We start from the raw sequence: 25338 nt of genomic DNA on the forward strand, positions 1-25338 counted from the left end.
TGTGTGTCCTGCATGTGGAGGTCAGAGAACAACTCTGGGGTGTTGGAACTCAGGTGTCTTTGCTTGGCTCCCCACTGCAGGCTGCAGGGCTCTCTCAAGGACTCCAGCCATTGTCACCTTGGTGGTCCTGCTCGTGAGCATTGTGGTGCTTGTGACCCTCACACTCATCCAGATCCACCACCCACAGGTCCTCCCTCCAGGGCTGAAGGTAAGCCAGAGTGGCCAACAGCATTGGCCATCGTAAAACCACGACTTAGAGGGGGGCTCTCTTCCCCTGCCTCCACATGGAGGCAGTAGTGTGAGACCCCAGGAGAAGGTCTGGGGCGCATGGGCCCTGAGTTTGTGATGTTGGGGTGCAGACCAAGCAGTGGTACCTTTTCCGAGGACTGGGTGGCGCTGCTGCTTTGACACAGTAGAATGTGTGCCCAAGAGCTGTAGGTAGGCACAGCTGCCTCTGACCAGTGTGTAAGTTCCTTGAAGCCACACAGTCTGATTATGAGTGCAGGAGACACAGGCTCCCGGTTTTAAGAGGGTTGAGAAATCGTCTTGAGCCATATTTGTGGTCTTCTCTTAGGTCTAGGACACGTGTCCGGCCCCTCGAGTCCCACCACCCTGTAAAATCACTCAGGACTTTATACGCAGGTGCAGAGACATCTCAGCACTGCCCTTCCCTCACCCTGAGAGGAGGATGGTGCGGCAGGGGCGGGGCCTTGAAATAAAGCCATGGTTCAGTGAGCCCTTCGTCAGTCATTTTGGAAACCAGTTAGCAAACATTTTCTGTAATTCGCCACACAGGAATATTTTAAGCTCTAAGGGTACTTAGAGTCTCTGCTACACGTTGTCCCTTGTGCTTGGGGCTCATTAAACATGGATGAACTTCTTATCTGGAGGAGGATCCGTTAGGAACGACACACTCGGCACTTTTAGCTGATTCTCCTTGGTATTTACACCTGACCTCGTGTCTTCTCCGTCTTCTTGCCACCAGCAATGGCTCAAAGTTGTGTTTGGAATAGACAGCTTTATAAAATGCGGACGTAATACTACCTGGGCTTCCATGGCTTTGGCTTGTATTCTGAAGGGCTAAAGTAAGATCTTTTCATTGTGGTGTTTTGTTGTTGATTTTGGTTGGTTGGTTGGTTGGTTCTGAGACACTATCATTACATAGCCCTGGCTGTTCTGGAACACACTATGTAGACCAGGCTGGCCTTGAACTCACAGAGATCCACCTGCCTCTGCCTTCCTAGTGCTGAGATTAAAGGTGTGGAATATTTTACTTAAGAAACTCAGTGGAAGACAGGCAGCGGTGGCCAAGCCTTTAATCCCAGCACTCAGGAGGCAGAGGCAGGTGCATCACTGTGAGTTTGAGGCCAGCCTGGTCTACAAAGTGAGTCTAGGACAGCCAAGGCTACACTGTCTTGAAAACCAAACCAAACCAAACCAAAAAAAAAAAAAAAAACCCTCAGTGGCTGGAGAGATGACTCAGTGGTGAAGAGGGTTTGCTGCTCTTGCAGAGGACCTGAGGTCAGATCCCAGAGCCCATGCTGGGCTACCTACAACCTTCTGCTTCAGGAGATCTGACGTCCTCGCCTGGCCTGCAAGGGTACCTGTACTCACATGTACATGCCCATACACAGATATATACATATATATGCAATGAAAAATAAGATTAAAAAACTCAGTCTTTATGAATAATATGAAGGAAAAAAATATTCAACCTAAGCAATTGTCTGACGATGCCTGAGACATCCTGCTCAAAGCATCAGCTGAGGCAAGAGAAGCTGTCTGTCCACGGCTCAGGCTCTGCCTTTTTCTACCAATGATGAGTAATCTGGACTGCAACAAAGATCATACCCTGTCTTCACACTTCATACGCTCAGCTTCCCATAGAGAGCACCAACCCCACACGCTGCAGTTTGTCTCTGTTAATAATTAAAGACAAGTGCAGAGATGGCACCGCCACTACCGGGGACCCCTGTTTTGTAGGCAAAGAGTCAGACATTTGTCTAGTGAGTCGCAAGACCAGAACTGAAATCTGCCCTTGCTTCCCACAGCCAGGCTTTCATCCTCCTCCTCCTCCTGATTCTCCTGAGCCTGAGCCTCCAGAGAGGGGTCAGCCTCAGGTGGGAGCTGTCCTAGTTTGCTTTCTTTCTTTCTTTCTTTCTTTCTTTTTTTAGTTTTTGGAGACAGGGTTTCTCCATGTAACCCTGGCTGTCCTGGACTCACTTTGTAGACCAAGCTGGCCTCGAACTCACAGCAATCTGCCTGCCTCTGCCTCCCGAGTGCTGGGATTAAAGGCATGTGCCATCATGCCTGGCCCTAGTTTGCTTTCTGTTACTATGACAAAGAGCAGCTCAGAAAAGGGTGGTATTTCAGTTTAGTCTATCCTGAAGGGAAGTCAGTGCAGGAGCTCCAGGTGAGAACCTGGAGGCAGGACCTGAGGCAGAGGCCATGGAGGAACAGTGCTTACTGGCTTGCGCCCCATGGCTCGCTCAGTTTGTTTGGATAAGGGTGTTCCTATACACTCCAGGCCCATGAGTAGCACTGCCCACAGTGGGCTGGGCCCTCATATATTAGTCAACAATCAAGAAAATGCTCAATAGATATGCCCAGAGGCTAGTCTGAAGGATGCAGTTCCTCAGCTGAGGTTCCCTCTTCCCAGATGACTCTGGGAAGTTTTGTCAAGTTGACAAGAAGACAGCAATGAATCCAAACAGCACAAGAGTTCAGAAAGCATGGCTGGGAGAGAGGCATGATGCAGAAAGCCTTGTAGAACTCGGGAACTGGAGGGGAAACTGAGACTGCCTTAGAATACTGTAGCGCTGTAACGCTGTAACACTAACACTGTAACGCTGTACACTGTAGCATTGTAAGTCTGTAACACTGTACCGCTAACACTGTAATGCTGTAACCCTAACACTGTAACATTGTAATGCTGTAACACTGTACACTGTAACACTGACACTGCACACCTGTCCCACATTTCCAAAGGATCAGCTCTGACTTCAGGTCTGTCTCTCTCCATAGATTAGGGGATGTGAGGGGACATCAGGTCTACCCTGAGCCTATCTGTGCTCCCCCTTCTAGAGCACTCTGTGTTGGGGTTCCTGGATCCTCAGAAGTCAGAGTCTCAGAGGGTGGATCTCACTGCTGATCTGAGAGGATGTAGCCCAGGCTGGCTTCGGCTTGTGAGTGTTGGTATAATAGGTGTATGCAATCTTGCCAGCTGTTTAGTAAACAGCAAGGAGACGCTCCATAATAATAAAGTCGAGTATGACAATACACAAACTGCCTGCAGGAGTTGGAGGTAAACACTTCCCGTCTGCTACTGACGTGCACTACTGTGATTTCAAGGTGCAGTATTCGTGATACATGTGCTTGTGGTACCAGCAAAGGCACTGTGCTGGCAGCCGAGTAAAAAGGACAGGTGAGGTGTGCCAGCACTAACAGATGACTGCGTTGCTGGCTTGGTTCTGTGCCTGCAGTGCTTGTGTCCCATGTCGCCCCCCCCCACCCCACCCACCTCCCATTAAAAGGTATGATACCTGCTCTTAAATCCAGCCTTGACTTGCCTGACCTTGGCTGATGCAAGTTTAAGAGAAGAGCCATAAAAAAAGAAAAGGAAAAAAAAAAGTCCAAGCAGGGGTCAGAAGTGTCCCCGGTTCCTTGTGTTACTGGTCTGACCTGCTCCACAGCCTGAAGAGGAAACATGATGTCATTGCTTTTGCTTTTCACTCAGGCCCCCACCTGCTTTATTACCGCAGATTCCACAATCTCCCCCCATCCCCCCAACAAGACCGTCCATGCTTGAGGCTTCTCAGTCTGCTCCCACTATCCTGGTGCCATCGCTCCCTCCTTATAGCCACTGGTTGTCACCCTTGAGGATGGGTCCTGTAAGGATTCAGGGATGGGCTTCCCCCCTGTGAGCTGCTCAATCCACGTCATTTCCTCCTGTTGAGTAGCCGCTCACAGGCTTCTTCAGTCCCATGCTGTGCTCTAAGGATGTGCTCTGGAGTGCAGCCCGTGAGTCAGGCTGTGTGAAAGTCCTTCCCCCTGGCCCTCCTCATGGAGCCTTGCTCTGTTGCCTACATGTCTGGTACCTTGTGGTTTCTGCTGTTCTAATTTTGAGGCAGCAGGATGTGTGTAAATTATTCCTCCCAATGTAGAAAGTCCTGGCTTCCTTGTGCACGCTGGTCCACCTTCGAGCCAGGTTTGCATGCTCCGTGGGTATAGTTTGAAGGGATTTTCTATTCCACACCCATCCCTCACCCTTGATTTCTTGGGACTCCGTGAGAGCCTGGGGACTCTGAATAGAGACTGGTCTGAGAGTTAATGAGGCTTAATCCCAGGTCTGTTTTCATGCATTAGATAAAATGGCGTTTGCAGCAGTAGGAAAAGATAAAGCTTGGTAAAGCACCAGGTAAAATCAGCTCCCAGTGTTCATCTGCTTAGGAGTCTGTGACGCTCCCCTCCTTGAGAGTGGGAGAACAAATCTAAGATGGCTGACCTATGACTTGTGACCTATGGCCTGAGCTTTTGCTTTCAGCAGAAGATCACACAATATTCAAGTTTTGGGCCAAGGTCTTCAGTATGAAAGACTGTTCCAGCCGGGCTTGGGGGGGAGTACACGACTGTGATCTCAGCACTTGGGAAGCAGAGTCAGGCAAATCTTTGAGTTCAACACCAGCCTGGTCTACAGAGTGAATTTCAGGACAGCCAGGGCTACTAGCGGAGGGGGTGGGGGGGGGGAGGAGGAAGAAGAAGGTATGGGGTTTTTTGTTGTTGTTGTTTTGGTTTTTTGGAGGTAGTTATCTCTGTGAAGTTCTGGTTTGGAACTCACTGCGTAGGCCAGGCTGAACTCAAACTCACAGTGACCCGGCTGCCTCTACCTCCTGAGTGCTAAGGTTAAGGGCAGGTGCTGCCATGCCTGACAAACACACTGGATGTATCATCAGGACCACACTCAAGCCATGCTTCTTTTTGGCACCACCCTGAACAGCGGGTGGCCATAGTGACCATCACCTGCCTAGCTGAGTTGAAAAGCTTTTCACTCCCGTCCCCTGTTCACCAGTGCACCCATGGTGGGGCCAGTGATTTAAGCAAATAATGTCTAAATATGGGTCAGAACATATTTTTTTCCACCTTGCAAATCACAGTGGGCATCTGGGGAGATGGCACAGTGGATAAAGTGCCTGTCGCACACGTATGAGGACCAGGTGTGGTGGCACCTGCCTATAGTTCTAGCACTGGTTGGTGGAAAAGGCCAGCCAGTCAGGCGTTTGGGAGTGCTGTGTGCAGTGAGAAGCCAGGTGACGTGTCTGGAGAGCAGTGGCTGCTTTTCCCTGAGGTTCCGTTCAGTTCCCAGCTCCTACGGGGCAGCTTACAGCCATTTGTAACTCCAGTCTCGGGGGTCTGATGCCCTCTTCTGGCCTCCTTGTGGGTTCCAGGCACACGCATGGTACACAGACGTACATGCAGGCAAAACACTCATACACATAAAGTAAAAATAAATAGATGTTTTTAAAAAAAAATAAGGTGAAGAATAGTAGAGAATATAACCAATGTCAACCTCTGGCCTCTGTACATGCTCAACGGGGACACACTTATCTGTATACACACATGCACAGACACCACCTATGTCAGTAGAGGTGGCTTAGAAGTAGCGTTGGGTCCTGTCCACTGATCAGCAGTGCCGGAGGATCCAGCCACTGTTAGAGGCCCAATACCAGTTGGAATTACAAAGAGTGGATGCTCCTCGTTCTTTCTGATATCATCCTAGGATCCTGATGGCTCATGCTCAGGAAAGCAAACTTCCCTAGTGAAAGGTTGACAGACTTAGAGAATGGCAGGCTACGCTTGTTCTCTCTCCACTCGTGTGTGTGTGTGTGTGTGTGTGTGTGTGTGTGTATGTGTGTGTCTGTGTGTGTGTGTTTGTGTCTGTGTGTGTATGTATGTGTGTGTCTCTGTGTGTGTGTCTGTGTGCTGTGTGTGTGTCTGTGTGTGTATGTATGTGTGTGTCTGTGTGTGTGTGTCTGTCTCTGTGTGTATGTATGTGTGTGTGTGTCTGTGTGTGTGTCTGTGTGTGTGTGTGTGTGTGTGTGTATGTGTTGGCACCAGGCCTGGCGGGGCCAGTGACAGGGGTGGCTCCTCAGTAGGAAGGGGGAGAGAGAGTAGGCTGATCCTCCAGAGGCCCTGGCCTCTCGAGTGCCTGGCTTTGGTTTCCACCTGCACTTTACTCTCCCCGGGAGTCTTTGCCTGGGACAGATCTGAACAATGCCAGCCTTGTTTGCCACAGAGGATGTCATGTCAGGATCCCTATCGGGTTCATCAAGCTGAAGGACCGAGATTAAGGAGCCAACACTGCTGATTTTCTAGCTCAACAGAAGGGAAACGCTGGGATCCAGGAGCTGGAGCGACCGGAACACTCTTACAGGGCTAGAACCAGGGCTGTGCTTACGTGAACATCCTGTATCTCACAAAAGTCGAGATGGAGCTGTTTGAGGGAATTGACTGGAAGAGAATTTTATGAAAATTTGTTAAAGACTGAGCATTAGACACATATAAATCCTATGTACTTATGTGCAATGTAATTGCACACTGATGTAGAAACATAACTGGGGTTGGAGAGATGGCTCAGTGGTTAAGAGCACTGCTGCTTTTCCAGAAGACCCACATGGCAGCTCACATTGTAACTCCACTGTCAGGGGACCTGACACTTTCTTCTGGTCTCTGTGGACAACCGCATGTGCATGTGGTATGCATACATACATGCAGGCAAACACTCATAAGATAAATGTAAGAAGCTGGGCGCGGTGGCGCACGCCTTTAATCCCAGCACTCAGTAGGCAGAGGCAGGTGGATCACTGTGAGTTCGAGGCCAGCCTGGTCTACTAAGTGAGTCCAGGACAGCCAAGGCTACACAGAGAAACCCTGTCTCAAAAAGCCACACCCCCAAAAAAATTTTTTTTTAATTTAAATTTGAGCCATTGGCTTGCCTTTTCTCTGTCACTTTTTCTTTATAACCTTAATTATTTTCTATATGTGATATAAAAGCCCTCCATATGTGTGTGTGTGTGTAAAATGTGTGTGTGTGTGTAAAATGTGTGTGTGTGTGTAAAATGTGTGTGTGTGTAAAATGTGTGTGTGTGTGTAAAATGTGTGTGTGTGTGTAAAATGTGTGTGTGTGTGTGTAAAATGTGTGTGTGTGCATGATGTATATATGAGTGATAAGGAGACAACGCACACGCCCTGGTGTACGTGTGGAGGTCAGAGGTCAGCTCTGTGGAGTTGGCTCTCTCCTTCTGTCCTAACATGGGCTCCAGGGATCAAGCTCAGCTCTATGGTTTGTCCAGAAAGAACTCTATCTACCAAGCTATCTCATAATCCCCTTTTAAAAGATAAATCTCACTCTGTGGCTAGGCTACCTTGGATGTGCAACAATCCTGCCTCAGCCTCTCAAAGCCTGAGATTGTAGGAGTGGACCACCACAACTGACTGAGAGCAACCTTTGTGTGTGACAGGCTCTCATGTAGTCCAGGCTGACCTCACACTTACTATGTTGACAAGGATGACCTTGAAACTCCTGACCTTCCTGCCTCAACTTCCCCTGTTGCTGAGCTTATAGACCAAGACAGTCATGGCCTTTAAAAAACAAGCAACCCCCCCCCCCAAAAAAAAAAACCCACAAAAAAACAAGCAGCCCTAGCACTGGGCATATGGTTTCCTGTTGACCTCGGCAGTAAGTCACTGGGCTGAGGGAACCCAGAGAGGCTGTCTCCCAGCATTGTAAGACCGGAGAGTCCAGCCAGGACCCAGCTTCATCTTCTCCCACAGGACAAACAAAACTAGACCAAAAGTGAGGGACGGGAGGAGGGCTGCCAGCTGGAGCCCCCTTGAGGCCCCTGGAGTTCCCTGGAGCCCCAGCTGACTCTGGTCTTTGGTCCGTGTCCCTAATTCCATTCCTACTATGCATTCTTTGATGGTCTAGTTTGGCCCTTGGTTGAGCTCACTCACTGGTGCCTGTCCCCACATGGGCTGGACAGTCCAGGAATGCTAGACAACCCTAGTTCTGTCCAGCAACTCCTGCCCGCCCACTTGTCCACTTCCGGGGGAGCCCATACTTCCTTAAGCCCTTTTTTGCCTGAATCATGAGCATTTCTACTTGTGAGGGCTGATCAATCTCTTCCTTGTGAAAAGTCCCTAGGAGGTCTTCCCACAGCTTCTTGTGGCTGCTGATCCCCAGGGTAGGCGCGGACATTCACAGAGACCCTAGTGTTTTCCCTGGCCTGAGGTCCAGATGGTAGGGGATCCGGGCACTCCTGCCCTGTTCACCAGCTCACTCACATTCAGGTCTCAAGTTCATTTGCATATTATAATTCCCCTGGGGGAGGAGATGCTGTGAGATACAGAGGAGATTCTTACAGGGTCAGACTTAACCGTCTGTGCGGTGCCTTGGTACTGGACATTTTAAACTCCCTCCTCTATGTGTGACCAAGACTGAGGGCCTCAGGGGCTGGAGAGATGGCTCAGTGGTTAAGAGCACTGACTGCTCTTCCAAAGGACCTAGGTTCAATTCCCAGCACCCACACGGCAGCTCACAACTGTCTGTAACTCCAAGATCTGATACCCTCACACAGACATAAATGCAAGCAAAATACCAATGCACATACAATAAAAGTTAAAAAAAAAAAAAAAAAAAAAGACTGAGGGCCTCCTCTCATCCCTCTCCGAGCCTCCAGAGAGCCATGACTGGTTTGGAGACAAATAGTTCCGCTTCTTCTTGATCTGTCCTTACCTAAGTGCAGCAGGTGCATTAGGATAGCCAGGGCTCTTCCTACTGATGTTTTGCTAAACATGGAGTCAAGTCAAGCTGCCTTCTAAATACATCTGTCCTCAAAGCTCAGTGCAGTTCTCAGTCCTTATCCAGGAAGCTTCTGCTTGTGTGCACAGTTGTTAACACAGAGATCCATAGCTGCTCAGAGAGTGAGTAGCCACGGAGTACGGGCCCTAAGGGAGACATCGACATCACCCTCTCCCCACGTAGCTCAGAAGGGCACGGACAGACTGAAAGAGCCAGAGGCTCAGTGTGTGGGGGGGGGAGGCTGTGAAATGCTGTCCCCTGGTCACACTAGAGCCGCTGCACTCATGAGCTCACTGTGGCTGTGGCTACCAGCACTTGGCAAAGGCAGAGGTGGAGGGAGGGTCCAAGGGTCTCCACCCACTGAGGAGCTGTGGGTAGTGGAGAGTCGCTGGAACTAAAAGGGCAGTTTAGGTGAGTGGCCCCTGGAAGGATGCCTCTGTTCCTGCAGATGGCACTGCACTCAGTGCTATGAGAAGAGGACGTGAGGTTGGGGGCGGGGGAGTGATGGGGGAAGAGTTGGAGAGGGAATTGGGAGTCGATATGACCAACATGATTTTACGTGTGTATGAAAGTCTCCAAGAATAAATGAAAACGACATCCAAGGTTCTCAGTGATCCACGGTGAGACAAACACCCAGAAGGGCCCAGCCTGCTGCCAACTCTTTTCCTTTTTCGCCCCCACAGTATGGAATCGTGCTGGACGCTGGCTCTTCCAGAACCACTGTCTATGTGTATCAGTGGCCAGCAGAGAAGGAGAACAACACAGGCGTGGTCGAACAAACCTTCAAATGCAGTGTGAAAGGTAGAGGAGGCACGGAGGCCTGGGCTGGGGTCAGGAGAGCGTGAAGTCCTCCTGTGGGGCCAGCTCGGTCTAGTCCCTTCCATTCCAGGCCCTGCCCTGTGGGGAGGGCAGTGAATAATCAGAGATTGCCTCCTTCGGTGGGAACATAGCACATGTGTTCACAATGAAGGGCTTGCCTCTGCACAGTGAGAGCAGTCAGCAAAGAGTCAACGTTTTCCTGTACAAATTCTCCAACACCCAGTTTGTACAGGGTGATGTGAGAAAGCCAGGTGGCACATGCTCGAAGGACACATACAGCATTGTGCACACACAGACAGATGGGGACACACACACACACGTATGCTGGGAACCAAGCCATGTATGGTGGCTTTCCCATAGAAGCCAGAGCTACAGACACTTAAATGGAGAGGCAGGGGTTGATACTCACCCATGATACGCTATCTGTCAGAGGAAAAAAAAAAAACTCTGAGGTTTTGTGAGGGTCTAGATCCCCTGGGGTGAGCTTGGGTTCACCAACCCTTGTGGCTGGCCACCACTCTCAAAAAAACAGAAACCTCGAATTAGTGCTGGAGCAGCCACGTGTCCTCGAGGGTGTGACACTTGCTGAATCTCCACTCTGTAATTTCAGCTGGAGTCTGCGGTCTCTGCTCCCCCCAGGGTGTATGTATGGACTCCTGAGGTGACACCGATCAAAAGAAAGATGTTTCATTTCTGCACACTCTGAGGATTCCATGAATTTATACTGTGCCCGAGTCACAGAGGGCATCTAGGATGCCTAAAACCCCTTCCTCTGATGGACAACTAGTGCCTAGCTGTGCCTAAGTGTGCATGTACCCGTGCCCATGGCAGCCACAGGACTACCTTGGCAGCTGACCAGGGAGTCCCAGGGACCCTCCTGTCTCTGTTTCCTGGAAGCTGGGTTCCAAGTATGTGCCGTCGCATGCAGCTTTTAACATGGGTTCTGGACATCAGCACATGGCAAACACTTGAGATCTCCCCACCCCCTGGGTTGTTGAAGTCTTTTTGCTGCTGTTTGCTCTGAGGAAGGCTGTGAGCTTTGCCTGCTTGCTCTTCAGGCTCGGGGATCTCCAGCTATGAGAACAACCCCCAGGATGCCCCCAAGGCCTTTGAGGACTGCATGCTAAAGGTGAAGGAACAGGTCCCAGAGCGCCTCCACGGAGCCACCCGCATTTACCTGGGAGCCACTGCTGGGATGCGCTTGCTGAGGTAAGGCCTAAGGACACGAAGGAACCCATGCGACCAAAACAGCCAAGAGTGTCACTTGGCTTCTGGGGGCAAACCCAAGAGAAGAAAGCCCACATTCTACTGTAAGATTAGCCTTCGATGGCTGTAAAATTTTTAGCCATTATTTTTATACCAACAAAGAAATACTTCTAAAACTGGGCTCCTTCTCCGTGGTGATTTTGGCCAAGAAACCTTGAAAAGTTCAAAGTGACATGACATCTGATCACTGGGTACCCTGTATATTATTGGTTTTGGCGGTCTGCTAAAGTCTGTGGTAAGTTCAGCCGGCAGCCACGTAGGCTCTGCCAGTGTGCAGACTGTTCCAGAAACCTGTGCAAGATAGTACAATGTCTGCCCCTCAGCGGAGCCAAAGCCTTTGGGATTTTAAAGGAACACGTCTTTGTCTTGTTAAGACAGGGCTTCATTCTTTATCTTGCCTAGGCTAGCCTACGATATTAGGCCAGACTGTCCTTGAACTTGAAGGTCATTCTCCTGCTTCTGTAAATTATAGGTGTGACCCACCATACCAAGTTTAATGTCTTTCTTTTCTTTTGTTCCTTCTTTCATGACAGGGTTTCCCTCTGTAGCCTTGGCTGTCCTGGACTCACTCTGTAGACCAGGCTGGCCTCAAACTCACAGTGATCCACCTGCCTCTGCTTCCAAGAGTGCTGGAATAGGAGATGTGTGCCACCACGTACATCTGTCTTGTTTTGTTTTCTTTTCCTTCTCTCTCTCTCTCTCTCTCTCTCTCTCTCTCTCTCTCTCTCTCTCTCTCTCTCTCTCTCTCTCTCTCTCTCATCTCTCTCTCTCTCTCTCTCTCTCTCGTTCTCTAAGATTTATTATGTATACAGCATTCTGCCTGCACTGCCAGAAGAGGGCACCAGATCTCATTATAGATGGCTGTGAGCTACCATGAGGGTGCTGGGAATTGAAGTCATGACCTTTGGGAGAACAGTCAGTGCTCTTAATCTCTGAGCCATCTCTCCAACCCGTCTTTTTTCTTTCTTCCTTTCTTGTTCTTTTGCTGTTTTCCTGTGCTAGGCATATTCTAGCCAAGTGCTCTTCCACTGAGCTACATCCCTAGCCTTCATCATGTTTTCACTGTAGCATTGCATCGACTTTGAAATAGAACTTTAAAAACAATGCCAGGAAGAAACAGGAATAGAAATCTGTCTACAGCACAGACTGCTGGAGTCTTAGAAATAAGGAGTCCAGTAGAAGGAAGCAGAAAGGACCAGGCAAGCCCAGGCGTTTCAACACCGTCTCGGAAAGAACCCTAGGGCATCTGCTGCTGATGGAACCTTTCCTGGTGTCTTTACCCTTACCGTTGCCTGAAGCATCCAGGACGGTTTCTTCCTTCCCTTGGTGAACAAGCAAGCACCTTCACTAACAAAGGGAGATCTGTCTTCACATGAGCACCCCCTCCCCCCACACCTGCCTCTGCCTCCTCATGCCCGCTGGGATTAAATGCATGTGCAACCACTGCCCAGAAGTGCGTGCTTTCTCTAGAGCAGCGATCCTCAACCTTCCTAACACTGTGGCCCTTTACAGCTCCTCACGTGTGGTGACCCCCAACCATAAAATTATTTTCGTTGCAACTCCATAACTGTAATTTTGCTACTGTTGTGAGTTGTAATGTGAGCATCTGTGTTTTCTGGTAATCTTAGGTGACCCTATGAAAGGGTTGTTCAGGGGGAGACCTGGTGGCACTCAGAGGAAGGACAGCAGGTAGCCAAGAAGAGACTTGATACCCTATGAGAATATATAGGGGGAGGTAATCCCCCTCAGGAACAGTCATAGGGGAGGGGAATAATGGGAAAATGGGGGGGGCAGGAATGGGAGGATACAAGGGATGGGATAAACATTGAGATGTAACAAGAATAAATTAATAATAAAAAAATAATAATACATTAAAAAAAAGGGGGTTGTTCAAATCCCGAAGAGGTCAAGACGCACAGGCCGAGAACTGCTGGTCTGTAGGGTAACATAACAGAGAGGACAGATGATGACACTGTGCCTGGGTGGCATTGGTGACACTGTGCTGTCAGGCTCTGAGAGTCAAGTGAATGCTGGTGTTTTTCTCTCCAGGGGCATGAGTGTCCCCTCCTGGTGAAACTCTCAAGAAATTAGAGGTTGGACCCTCCCCTTTTCCCTTCCCTCCCAGGCTCATGTTTTGGTCAAGTGAGGCTCCCTTCTGTGATGCCCCAGAGACTGTGGCTACTTCTGGGCCTCTCCAGTCTTATATCCTCCGCTGGCCTGAGCTGGTGCAATACAGAAAGGAAGTCTTTTGGTTACTTGCCTCCTGGAAAATGGGCTGGCCAGGGTACGGGAAGAACCCTGGGGCGTGACAAATGCAGGAGCTTCCACCAGAAGCTATTTTCCTCCCTGTCAGACCGGCAGGTAACAAGTGCACCCCACCTTCCCAGCCACCCTGGGAGATCTATGCAGTGTACCAGGGCCATCTGGGAAAATGTCATGTGTCAGGGGACCGGGAGGAGGGTGTTTCGTCTCCTAAGCGAGCTGATGGGAGCCCGCCTCACCTCGGTGCTCAGTCTCCTGTGTTCTGTGCCTTGCATAGGTTGCAGAATGAGACCGCAGCCCATGAAGTCCTTGAGAGCATCCAAAGCTACTTCAAGTCCCAGCCTTTTGATTTTAGGGGTGCTCAAATCATTTCTGGGCAAGAGGAAGGGGTGTATGGATGGATTACAGCCAACTATATAATGGGAAATTTCCTGGAGGTGTGTGCAAAAGACTGCATGGTTTCTAATCTCGCCACTCATCCCGTCCCTGTGGGTGATAGCTGAGGTGGAGGGCCAGGCTCGGGGACATTTCTTCCATGTGGTGTGCTGGGGATGCACACAGGGACAACAGCTAAGGAAGGGCATTTACACGCTGGACCAAATGCAGGGGCCAGGTGGGGGATCCCATCACTTTGCATTCATAAGAAATTTGGGAGGGATCTAAATTGAACACTGGGTTTCGGATGTTTAGACTTAGATGTCCCCGAGTCTCCACGACTCCCTGGAGATCACAGAGTTCTCAAACAGTCGTTGTTCGGAGTCCCTAGAAAGAAGGAGTCTTCACTTTGTGTCCTACGTTCCCTTATAGTCCAGGCCTTGAAGATCACATCCCAGACTAGACCTTTGATCCCCAACAAGTATGTTTTGAATTTTCAAATTAATTGGCACAATTAATATTTTGATAATCTCACATTAAACTCTGCCCATGAAGCCTTTCCTGGCCCTAGAGGCCTTACACTCAGTAACGAGAGACACATTTTCCTGCAGGGACTCTGCTAGCAGGGGAGCACACATCCAGCCTCTAGTTTGTCACCTCCCTGCCTGTCACACACAGTGTGCTATCAGTTCAGTTTACAATCCCTCAAATGAGAGAGAGCCTGCCCTGAGTGCACCCAACTAGCAGTAGGAGCTGGAACTTGGGTGGAGAGCCCCAGCAAGCGGAGATGGTGTCGTTGGCTTTTCTTCTTACTTCCTGTTCCCACTGTACAGAAGAACCTGTGGCACATGTGGGTGCACCCGCACGGAGTGGACACCACAGGAGCTCTGGATTTAGGTGGTGCCTCCACCCAGATATCCTTTGTGGCAGGAGAGAAGATGGAGCCGAACGCCAGTGACACAGTGCAGGTGTCACTGTACGGCTACACGTACACACTTTACACACACAGCTTCCAGTGTTACGGCCGGAACGAGGCGGAAAAGAGGTTCCTGGCCACACTTCTGCAGGTACCGAGAGGGAGAGGGTCTGGGCCAGGGCGGGAGGTCTGACTCGAGTGTCTGTCCTCACTATAGCCTGCAAAGTGGATGGAAACAGCACCCTAGTTTCTTGTGATCGTGGGATCTCCGTCTCTCTCGCTCTCTTCCTGTCTTCCTTTCCTTCTCTGCTGTGTTAACCACTTACAGCAGACGTAAGCAAGAAAAACCAGGGAGCATCCGGACTGCAGTGATAGCTCAGTTGGGAAAATGCCTGCTGGTCAGGCTTAGGGACATGAGTTTGAGTCACTTGACAGGCATGGCTGGGTGTGTTGGTGCACACCTTTAATCCCAGCATGCATGAGTTGGAGGCAGGAGGATCTCTGTGAGTTTGAGGCCAACTGGTCTACATAGTGAGCTCCAAGCCAGCCAAGGCTACATAATAAAAAAAAGGGCCAGGCATGGTGATGCTTAGAGTAACATAGTGTTGCGGGGGCAGAGGCAGCCTGACCAGCCAGCCTATCCTACTTGGCCATTTCCAGACCAGAGAGAGAACTTACCTAAAAAAACCAAAGTGCAGGCTGGGCATGGTGGACGCACCTCTAATCCCAGAACTCAGGAGGCAGAAGCAGGTGGATCTCTGTGAGTTCAAGGCCAGCCTGCTCTACAAAGAGAGTTCAAGGCCAGCCAGAATTATGCTACACAGAGAAGCCCTGTCTCCAAAAAACAAAAGAACACACAAACAAAACCAACGAGGTTTGGAGTGGAGAGATGGATCAGCAGTTAGGAACATGTGCTCATCTCTCAGTAGGCAGGAGCTCAGTTTCCAGCCTAGGACTCCAGCTCCAGGGGACCTGACACTCCCTGTGAGCATCTGTGAGCACCCGTACACATAAATAAAACAAATATTTAAAAAGGCTAGGTGGAGTGGCACATGCTTTTGATCTCAGCACTCATGAGGCAAAGGCAGACAGATCTCTATGAGTTTGAGGCCAGTCTTGGTCTACATAGTGATTTTAAGCAAGCCAGGGCTACACAGTAAGATCCTTTCTCAAAAAACAAAACAAGCCAGGCATGGTGGCACACGCCTTTAGTTCCAGCACTCAGGAGGCAGAGGCAGGTGGATCGCTGTGAGTTCGAGGCCAGCCAGGTCTACAAAGAGAGTCCAGGACAGCCAAGGCTACACAGAGAAACCTGTCTTGAAACAAAACAAAACAAAAAAAGGGCTGGAGAGATGGCTCAGAGGTTAAGAGTCCTGCCTGCTCTTCCAAATGTCCTGATTTCAATTCCCAGAAACCACATGGTGGCTCACAACCATCTGTAATGTGACCTAATGCCCTCTTCTGGCACTACATTCTTATACATAAAATAAATAAATTATTGCCGGGCATGGTGGCGCACGCCTTTAATCCCAGCACTTGGGAGGCAGAGGCAGGCAGATCACTGTTGAGTTTGAGGCCAGCCTGGTCTACAAAGTGAGTCTAGGACAGCCAAGGATACACAGAGAAACCCTGTCTCGAAAAACCAAAATAAATAAGTCTTAAAAAAACAAACAAAAATGAAGCAAAAACCAGGTGGATGGCACCTGAGGAGCAACACCTGACATTGACTTCTGGACTCCACAGGTGTGTGTGTACCTGTTCATATGCACCTGCACACACACTCACACATGCTTACACACACACACACACACACACACACACATGCAGTCACACACAGGTCCACATGCTTGAGCACTTTACTGAGTCGTCTATCTCCCCACCCCTCCCAAATTGGTTGGGTTTTTTTTTTTAAGATTTATTTATTGATTGATTTTTTGTTGTTGTTTGAGACAGAGTTTCTCTGTGTACCCCTGGCTGTCCTAAACTCACTTTGTAAACCAGGCTGGCTTAGAACTCACAGCGATCCTCCTGCCTCTGCCTCCTGAGTGCTGGGATTAAAGGCGTGCACCACCACGCCCGGCTCCCAAATTGTTTTAAAGTAAATCTTTATGATTTTTTTTTATTATCAGTCAGTGTTTGATTTGTCTGCCTATTTCATACATGTATATGCCAAGCCACCTGCAATGTTCCTGGGCAGCGCTGCGTGGAATGCAAAGCTCTTAGGATCTTTGTTTTCCTCCCCTGGCGGCAGTGTGCACTGTCTCACACCTCCCTGTTGCACCTTCAGGGCCCTTTGGCGGAAGCCAACACCAACAACCCCTGCTACCCCAAGGGTTACAATACCACCTTTACCCTGGGCCACGTGTTTGGCAGCCTGTGCACGGAGAAGCAGAGGCCGGAGAGCTTCAATCCCAGTGAGACTGTCACCTTCACAGGCACTGGTGACCCACAGCTGTGCAGGGAGAAGGTGGCTTCTGTGTTTGACTTCAAAGCTTGCCAGGAGCAAGATGCTTGTTCCTTTGATGGTGTTTACCAGCCCAAGGTTCAAGGGCCATTTGTGGTGAGAGCAAAGACCACCTGGGGTGGGGAGGTGGGGAGGGTGGGGGGAGTCTGCACGCCCCCACAGTGCCTCTCTTCCACCCCTTTCCCTCCCCGGCCCTGCTGCTCTTCATCCCTCCCCGGGCAGCCCCATAGCACACCTCTTTGGAGAACTCACTGCCCCTGTCCTGCTGCCAGGCGTTTGCAGGCTTCTATTACACAGCCAGCGCACTGAACCTCTCGGGAAGTTTCTCCCTTACCTCCTTTAACGACAGCAGCTGGGACTTCTGCAGACACGCTTGGAGCAAGGTCAGTAGTAGGAAAGAGAAGGTGCGCATCAGGACAGGTGGTACAGCAGGGCCTTAGTCCGAGGGTGGGGGGGAGGGGGGTGGAGCGCCGATGTGCGCATGTGTGAGCATCCGTATTTGTGCCTGTGTGTCTGTATTTATGTGTGTGTGTTTCCTGGCCCTAGAAGCAGTGGAGCCTGAGAGAATGGAATCAATGAATCCTTCAGATTGAAGTCTCATGCAATAGCAACTTTATTCACAGCGCCACCACTTTATACTGTGAGGGTTAATAAGAGTCACCTGAGTAAAATGTACACTCACAAGGCTAAGCTGCACACTCCACAGGGGCACAAGCCAGGTGACAGGAGCTGTAATGAGCAATCTGAAGTGAATTAACTCCCATCTGCTACACCTGGGAGGGGCACCAGGACACATTCCAAGAACACTTTGGGATTCTGAAAAAAACTGAGGTCAGATGGTCTTGCTTTTCTCACAAGCACTCAGAATTCCAGCACGGGGACTGGAGAGATGGTTCAGCGGTTAAGAGCACCGGCTAATCTTCCTAGAGGTCCTGAGTTCAATTCCCAGCAGCCACATGGAGGCTCATGATTATCTGTAATGGAGTGTGGATCCCTCTTCTGGTGTGCATGAAGACAGAGCAGTCGCACCCATGAAATAAATAAAGCGTTCTCCGCACACAGCTCCATTTTTTTTTTTTCTGAGACAAGGTTTCTCTGTGTAGCCTTGACTGTCCTGGACTCACTTTGTAGACCAGGCTGGCCTCGAACTCACAGAGATCCACCTGCCTCTGCCTCCCAAGTGCTGGGATTAAAGGTGTGCACCACCACCTGCCTGGCTAACACAGCTCCATTTTTGGACCATGTCCTGACATGCGTGTGTATGAATGTGTATGTGACACATAGGTGACTGTGAGTGTATGTTGCATATGTGTGTATATTGTGTGTTCAAGGTTAGCATATGGCTATATGAGACACTATCTGAAAATAAGTACAGTAGGTGGAAGCAGCGCTTGGTGTAAAAATCTTGTGGCCAGCCAGGCGATGGTGACACACGCCTTTAATGCCAGCACTTGGGAGGCAGAGGCAAGTGGATCTCTGGGTGTTCGAGGCCAGCCTAGTCTACAGAATGAATTCCAGGACAGCTAGAGCTGTTACACAGAGAAGCTCTGTCTTGGAAAGCAAAAACAAACAAACAAACAAAAGTCTTGTGGCCCTCTGGATTGTGGTGCAATGCTGGGCAGACGTTTCAGCTCTTGTGCAATTGCGTCATTTGTCATTTTCTTCTTGAAATTATGAGCGATGGGTTTTGAAACTGCTGTTGCCCTCAGGTGCTTCCAAGCACACACTTTGAGACTCACCTGCCTGGCCCCATTTCAGGTGTCTTTCTCTCTTTTTCAGCTCCCGTCCCTGCTCCCCAGATTTGATGAGGGGTATGCCCGGTCCTACTGTTTCTCAGCCCACTATATTTACCACTTGCTTGTAAACGGATACAAATTCACCGAGGAGACTTGGCCTCAGATACGTTTTGAAAAAGAAGTAAGTCAACGAATGCACACGTTTTCTCTTCTTCCTCTCTGTAGAAAGGTCTGTGGGCACGGGTGCTGTGGGCACGGGTGTCGTGGGCACGGGTGCTGTGGGCACGGGTGTTGTGGGCACGGGTGCTGTGGGCACGGGTGTTGTGGGCACGGGTGTTGTGGGCACGGGTGCTGTGGGCACGGGTGTAGAAGAGCGGTCAGAGGTTAAAGGATGCACTAATCTTGCTGGTTACCTGTGAGCACCCCAAGAGAAGAGGCGACAGAATTTAAAGCAATTGTTGTCTGAGTGCTGCAGATAAGAAGACTGGAATTGGGTGGATGGACTGTGAGGCTCCCAAGGGTGGGACTGTCTGGGCTTGCCAGCTGCCAGCCTTCAGCTGGGGCCTAGTCAGGGCTGAGGGATGATTTGGTGAGAGACTGTGAAATGTGGTAAGTGCCTGAGGCTTTCCATTCCCAAACAGTTGAACCCACTCTTTTTTCTTTACTTTTTTTGAGACACTATGCCGACCTGGCTGGCCTGGACCTCACTATGTAGATCAGGCTGGCCTGGAGCACACTGTATGACCATTGGGATTAAAGATGTGCACCACCACTCCTGGTTTATAATTTATAACAGAATAATTAAGTGCTTTCCATGTTATACAAAAGATAATGTAAGATACAGCTTTGAAGGCATGTGGGGTTCACATTGCACCTTTTCATTAAATAAACATTTCTTTTTAAAGGAGCCTGAGGTTACTGTGTTTACAGACTAAACTTAGGGATGGGGTGGGCCTTCTCGTCTCAGGACTGGTTGGATGGCAAGAGATTGATGATAGATAGATAGATTGTATAGATGACATATAGATTTGATCGCTGATATATTAGATGGACGATAGACTGGTGTGTTAGATGAATGGGTAGACAGCAGATGTTAGGTGAAGCCGGGTGTGGTGGCGCACGCCTTTAATCCCAGCACTCGGGAGGCAGCGGCAGGCGGGTCGCTGTGAGTTCGAGGCCAGCCTGGTCTACAAAGTGAGTCCAGGACAGCCAGGGCTACACAGAGAAACCCTGTTTTGAAAAACAAACAAACAACAAACGAAAAACAAGAAAGAAAGAAAAAAAGAATGTTAGGTGAGAGATGAGATGATGACAGATGGGAGACACAGATAGACGGACAAGTAGACACATGGGTAGATAGATGATAGCTCACTAGGCAGATAGACAGATATGCCTCGTGACTAAGGTGCTTAGGAAGTAGAAGGCTGTTTCAGGCAGGACATTGCCTTGTGAATCCGTCTGGCCAGGCTGTGCTCCTGAGTCCTGAGAGGATGCTGTCAGTTCAGGAATAGCTGAAGAAAAGCCTGCAGGATGTCTGGAACTGTTCTGTTCAATTCCAGCTTTGGCGAAATTGGATTAACCCAATCAATATCCTGAATTAAGCTCGGGGCTGTGGCAGTGTAAGAATGCAGAATGTGTGCACTCAGTTTCCGTCTGCATTGAGGAGGAAGCCTTGGTTTAAATTTCCTTCTGGGCCTGGCCAGGCAGCTGGTGAAAGCACTTCCCCATGAGTGAGCTTTATGACCTGAGCCATCCCCAAAGCCCACACTAGAGATGACAACTGAGTTGACTCCTGCTAGTTGTCTTCTGACCCCCATACAGGTGCTGGCACACGCACACACACACACACACATACACACACAGGTGCTAGCCAGGCAAGGAGGCAAACACCTATAATCCAAGCCCTCAGGAAGTGGAAACAGGATTGTGAGTTTAAGCTCAACCTCTGCTACTTTGAAAATTCATGACCAGCCTGGAATGGATGAGCTCCTATTTCATAATAATATGCTGAATAATAAACACAATTAAGTTAATAAACAAAATTAAACATGCATCTTACATCATTTATAATAGAAATGTTTATATTTTTAAGAATTAGGACATAGACAGATTGAAAGGTTTTTTTGGGAGGAAGATGGGGTTTGAGCCAGGGTCTTTCTGTGTAGCCCTGGTTGTCCTAGACTCCCTTTGTAGACCAGGCTGGCCTCAAACTCACATTGATCTGCCTACCTCTGTCTCCTGAGAGCAGGGATTAAAAGCATGCACCACCACGCCCATCCATTGAAAGTGGGTTTTTTGTTTGTTTTTAAGTTTTTCTTTTTAGTATCAGCAAAGAGCACTGAAAAGGCTCTGTGGGTAGAGGTGCTGGCCTCCAGGCCTGACTCTGTGAGTCCCACTCGAGGATCTACACTGTGGAAGGAAGGAATCTACTCCTGAAAGTTGTCTTGTGATCTCTACATGCCTGTGCGTGCGTGCACACACACACACACACACACACACACACACACACACACACACACACACACAGTGTGTGAATAAATATCAAGCAAATGCCTCCAAGGGAGAAACCTTCTGCTGTTATTTAATATCTGGCTGAACAATTTTGAAGAAGATCATTATTTGAGATTAAGGGTACAGGTGATATTTGGTTCACTATAAAAAGATTGTAAACTCAAAGTTTGGAGATGCCTAAGAATACAGCCTCAAAATATGATTGCCAAAAGCAGATTGTGTGCTGGGTGGGCATGGTGGCCCATGCCTTTAGTCCCAGGCAGAGGCAGGTGGATCTCTGTGAGTTCCAGACAAGGAGGAATTACATAGGGAGACCCCATTTTAAAAGGGGAGGGAGAGGAAAGGAAGGGAAGGGAAGGGGAAGGAAGGGGAAAGGAAAAAGGAAAAAAAAAAAAAAAAAAAGGAGAGATGGACCTATCAGAAGAAATGAATATGGAGTGGGCTTCCTGTCAGGGCTGGCCCTATTCCTAGGAAGCAGTCTTGGCTTGGGTAGGTACCTTCTAGCCCTTTCTCTAAGCACAGTCAGGCCTGCTGGCCAACACAACAACAGAGATGCTTTTACTGCTGGGACTGTTAACCCTCAGTTTAGATGGCCATGTAGGGAACTCAGTTTTCTGATTGTCTGTGGTACTGAACCCCAATTCTTTGTGGCTATGGTGTAGTGTCAGAACACAGGCAAACCCTTTGCTTGTCTTAGGTCATAGTTCTCTTTCGGGTGTCCCTGATGGGATGGGACCAACCTGTGGTTCCACCTGAGAACTGAGCCTTGTGCTTTCCTCCACAGGTGGGGAACAGCAGCATCTCCTGGTCCCTAGGCTACATGCTCAGCTTGACCAACCAGATCCCAGCTGGAAGTCCCCTGATCCGCCTCCCCATACAGCCGCCAGTCTTTATGGGAGTCCTGGCTTTCTTCACGGCTATAGCCTTGCTGTGCCTGGCATTTCTTTTGTACCTGTGTTCAGCGTTCAGGACAAAGGAACGTTCTGAGAATGCCTTCGACCAAGCAGTGGACTCTGACTGAGCCTTCCAAGCAGCAACTGGAGCCTGAGGCAGGGTGAGCAAAGTGGCTGCCACCAGGACCTGCTCAATGGTGAAATGCCATGGTCACATGCCTCTCAGCTACTGCTTCCTGCCTCAGCACCTCCTGGGAGTCCCTCAACTGCCCAGTGAGAGTTGCCTATGCACCCCACCTCTCCCCGCCTGCTGGCCCACTGGGAATCAAGGAGACACAGGCAGTCAAGGTCAGGGGACTCACTCCATCCAATCCAGAGGAAGCTGAGAATATAATAATGTGGGAGAATTGACTACAGGGCTCAGGTTCCATTTTCTCTCTGTGTGTTTATCCTAGCAAGACACCCACGAAGGCTCGGACTCAGATATTACACCCTGTGGCTTAGTTCTAAAGATCTATCCTTTGTAAGACTTTCCTGTCTTTCAGTTGTGAGTCTAGCCCTATATCAAGTCGCTAATCCTTCGTTCAGCAATGCCGTAAGCATTATGGGATTGTGATAGGTTATAGCATTTAGTGGGGAAGAAAATAAGTTTGTTTTGTTTTGTTTTTTTGTTTTGTTTTGAGACAGTTTCTCTGTGTAGCCCTGGCTGTCCTGGACTCACTTTGTAGACCAGGCTGGCCTCGAACTGACAGAGAACTGCCTCTCTGAGTGCTGGGATCACAGGTGTGTACCACCGCACTTCTGGCTTAAAAAGATATGTTTTGACACAGTCGTATGTAGCCCATGCTAGCCTCCAACTCACTCTGTAGCCAAGGATGACCTTGAACTTCTGATCTCTTCCTGGGCACTGGGGATAAAAACCCCAGGGCTTCTTGCATGCTAGGCATGGATTCTATCAACTGAGGCACATGTCCAGCCGAAGGCACCCCCATAGCACCAAGGACAGCTGGCCTTTGTCATGGAGGCAGACCGTGAAGCACAAAGGCACATAGATGTCCCTAAAATGGAGCCTATTCTCACTGTGGAATTCAGACTTGAGGCTCTGGTCAGGAGATCAGGAGATCGCTAATTGGGGGTGTGTGTGTGTGTGTGTGTGTGTGTGTGTGTGTGTGTGTGTGTGTGCGCGCGCGTGCACATGCTCTCGTGTTGTCATCATCCTTGTGGAACTGTCTCTGCTGTGCCCTCTCTTAAGTCACACCCAGTCGCCTGCGCCTGCGCTGGGGGTGGATCTCATCCATTGACCCACCAGGCTTTTGCTCAGGATGCCTTTGGGCTATCATTATGGTACGTGTTTTTCCCACCACTCCCTCGGGTAGACCCAGTCCTGTCCTAAGACATCCCAGTGTAGAATTTGCTGACCAATTACTTCCTTCAATTACAGTTCTGCCTGCATAGTCGCTACGTATATTGACTTTGGGGTAAGAAAAGGCAGTCTCGGGAATATTTGCCTCCAAAGTGGGATGAGCACAGTCTAAGACCAGCAGCTATCAGCTACAAATCAATGCTGTTTCACATGGCTGGTTGTTGGAATAAACTCTTATTTTTATTTCACAATGTGTATTTGTTAACTTAAATATGATGCCTTCTCTCCTAAGGACACAAGGTGGTGTTTTTAAAAGGAAGATTGATTCTCACTGTGAAGCTCTGTCTCTGCTTCCTTGGTGCTGAGATTACAAGCTTTACTTCCTTATTTATTTATTGACTAATATGAGTTTTGGGTTCTGAACTCAGGTCTTTAGTCTTGCATTTCTTTTATTGGCTGACTGGGCCATCTCCCCAGCTCTTGGTTTGGTTTTGAGACAGGGTCTTGCACAAACTCACAAAGATACATAAAGCAGAAATAAAAATAGGGGCTGGAGAAATGGATCCAACTGGCTAAGAGTACCAGCTGTGCCTGGCGGTAGTGGTGCACGCCTTTAATCCCAGCACTCAAGAGGCAGAGGCAGGCAGATCTCCGTGAGTTCGAGGCCAACCTGGTCTACAAAGTGAGTCCAGGACAGCCAAGGCTGCACAGAGAAACTTTGCCTCAAAAAAACCAAAAGAAAGAAAGAAAAACAAAGTAGAAGAAGAGGAAGACGATGACTGCTGCTCGTCTCATGCTTCCCCCCTCAAGCTCCCTGCAGCAGAATCTCCCAGGACCCACTTCTCCTAGTGGAATACGGGTCCTGTATGCTCTGTTGACCCTGGAGAGCAGGGGTAGAGCAGAGAGCAGACCTTAAAAATCGAGCTTCTGAGGAACAAGTGCCAGAGCCATCAAGTCCTGTCAGCCTTCCAGAGCTCCTCCCTCACATCCCCACCCTCCCCACTGGCCGTCTGAGTAGGACATGACAGACAGGCTCAGGGCCAGAAGAGAGAGGGCCTCCAGCATCCGTGTGTCTGTGTGTGTGTGTGTGTGTGTGTGTGTGTGTGTGTGTGTATACACAAAAACTTTGGTCACTCTTATTTCTCAGTTTTTTGCACCTGTCCAGATAGAAAGTTCTTCCTTGACAGTCTTGCAAACTCCTTGGGATGAGCAATTTATGGAGAAGGGCAGGAGGGATGGTTCAGTGGTTAGGCATACTTGCTGCTCTTGCAGAGAGCCTCCATGGCAGCTCCTAATCTTCCAGGAGCTGTGATGCCCTCTCCTGGCCTCTGCGGGTACTGTGTTTGTTTGCACTTGGTGCTCAGAAATACAGACAAACAAGCACCCACACATAAAATAACTGTTGAGGTAATTTACCCCCACACATAGTATATCAACTGCCTCTGAAAGTGTGTCCCTGGAGTCTCAAATGTTAACTGCTGTGCCAGTAGCGCCACATGCTGGCAAGATAGGTTACGTGTGTCACTTCACCTGCTGAAAAAGAGGATTCTCTGAGATTATCAAAGTAAAAGCAAGCTGCTCTGAGATTATTATGTTAAAAGCAAACTGCAGCCCTCAATCTGGCTAAAAGGCAACACTAAGTGTGTGGAACCCTTCCCACTATGCTAATAGCTTTTTGTAAGACAGAAGAAAGTGGATCTTGTTAAGTAAACAAGCTGAAGCTGAGGCTGAGAGACAAAGCAGAACAGGAGCTGAGCTGGGCAGGGAAGTCAGATGGAGTCGAGCTGAGTGGGTGAGGGACTGGCCGCCAAGCAGGCTAACAACCTTGTTCTGTGCAGATGTCTCTGTGTCTTTATTATTAAACATCAACAGAGAC

The 25338-nt window shown here is 49.3% G+C and overlaps 1 protein-coding gene across 1 annotated transcript in view; it reads left to right on the plus strand.

Annotated features, from left to right (window-relative positions):
• Entpd3 (ectonucleoside triphosphate diphosphohydrolase 3) overlaps positions 1–22334 on the plus strand; it is a 25821-nt gene extending 3487 nt beyond the window's left edge. The window contains exons 2-10 of the mRNA XM_051140271.1: positions 81–208; positions 9541–9658; positions 10735–10885; positions 13482–13641; positions 14413–14646; positions 16783–17055; positions 17232–17342; positions 18739–18876; positions 21991–22334. Coding sequence (XP_050996228.1) covers positions 81–208; positions 9541–9658; positions 10735–10885; positions 13482–13641; positions 14413–14646; positions 16783–17055; positions 17232–17342; positions 18739–18876; positions 21991–22227 — 1550 coding nt within the window. The 3' untranslated portion in view covers positions 22228–22334. The remainder of the gene's footprint in view (positions 1–80; positions 209–9540; positions 9659–10734; positions 10886–13481; positions 13642–14412; positions 14647–16782; positions 17056–17231; positions 17343–18738; positions 18877–21990) is intronic.
• The last annotated feature ends 3004 nt before the right edge of the window (positions 22335–25338 follow it).

The sequence above is a fragment of the Acomys russatus genome, chromosome 32, assembly GCF_903995435.1.
Source record: "Acomys russatus chromosome 32, mAcoRus1.1, whole genome shotgun sequence".
NCBI classification, from domain to species: Eukaryota; Metazoa; Chordata; class Mammalia; order Rodentia; family Muridae; genus Acomys; species Acomys russatus.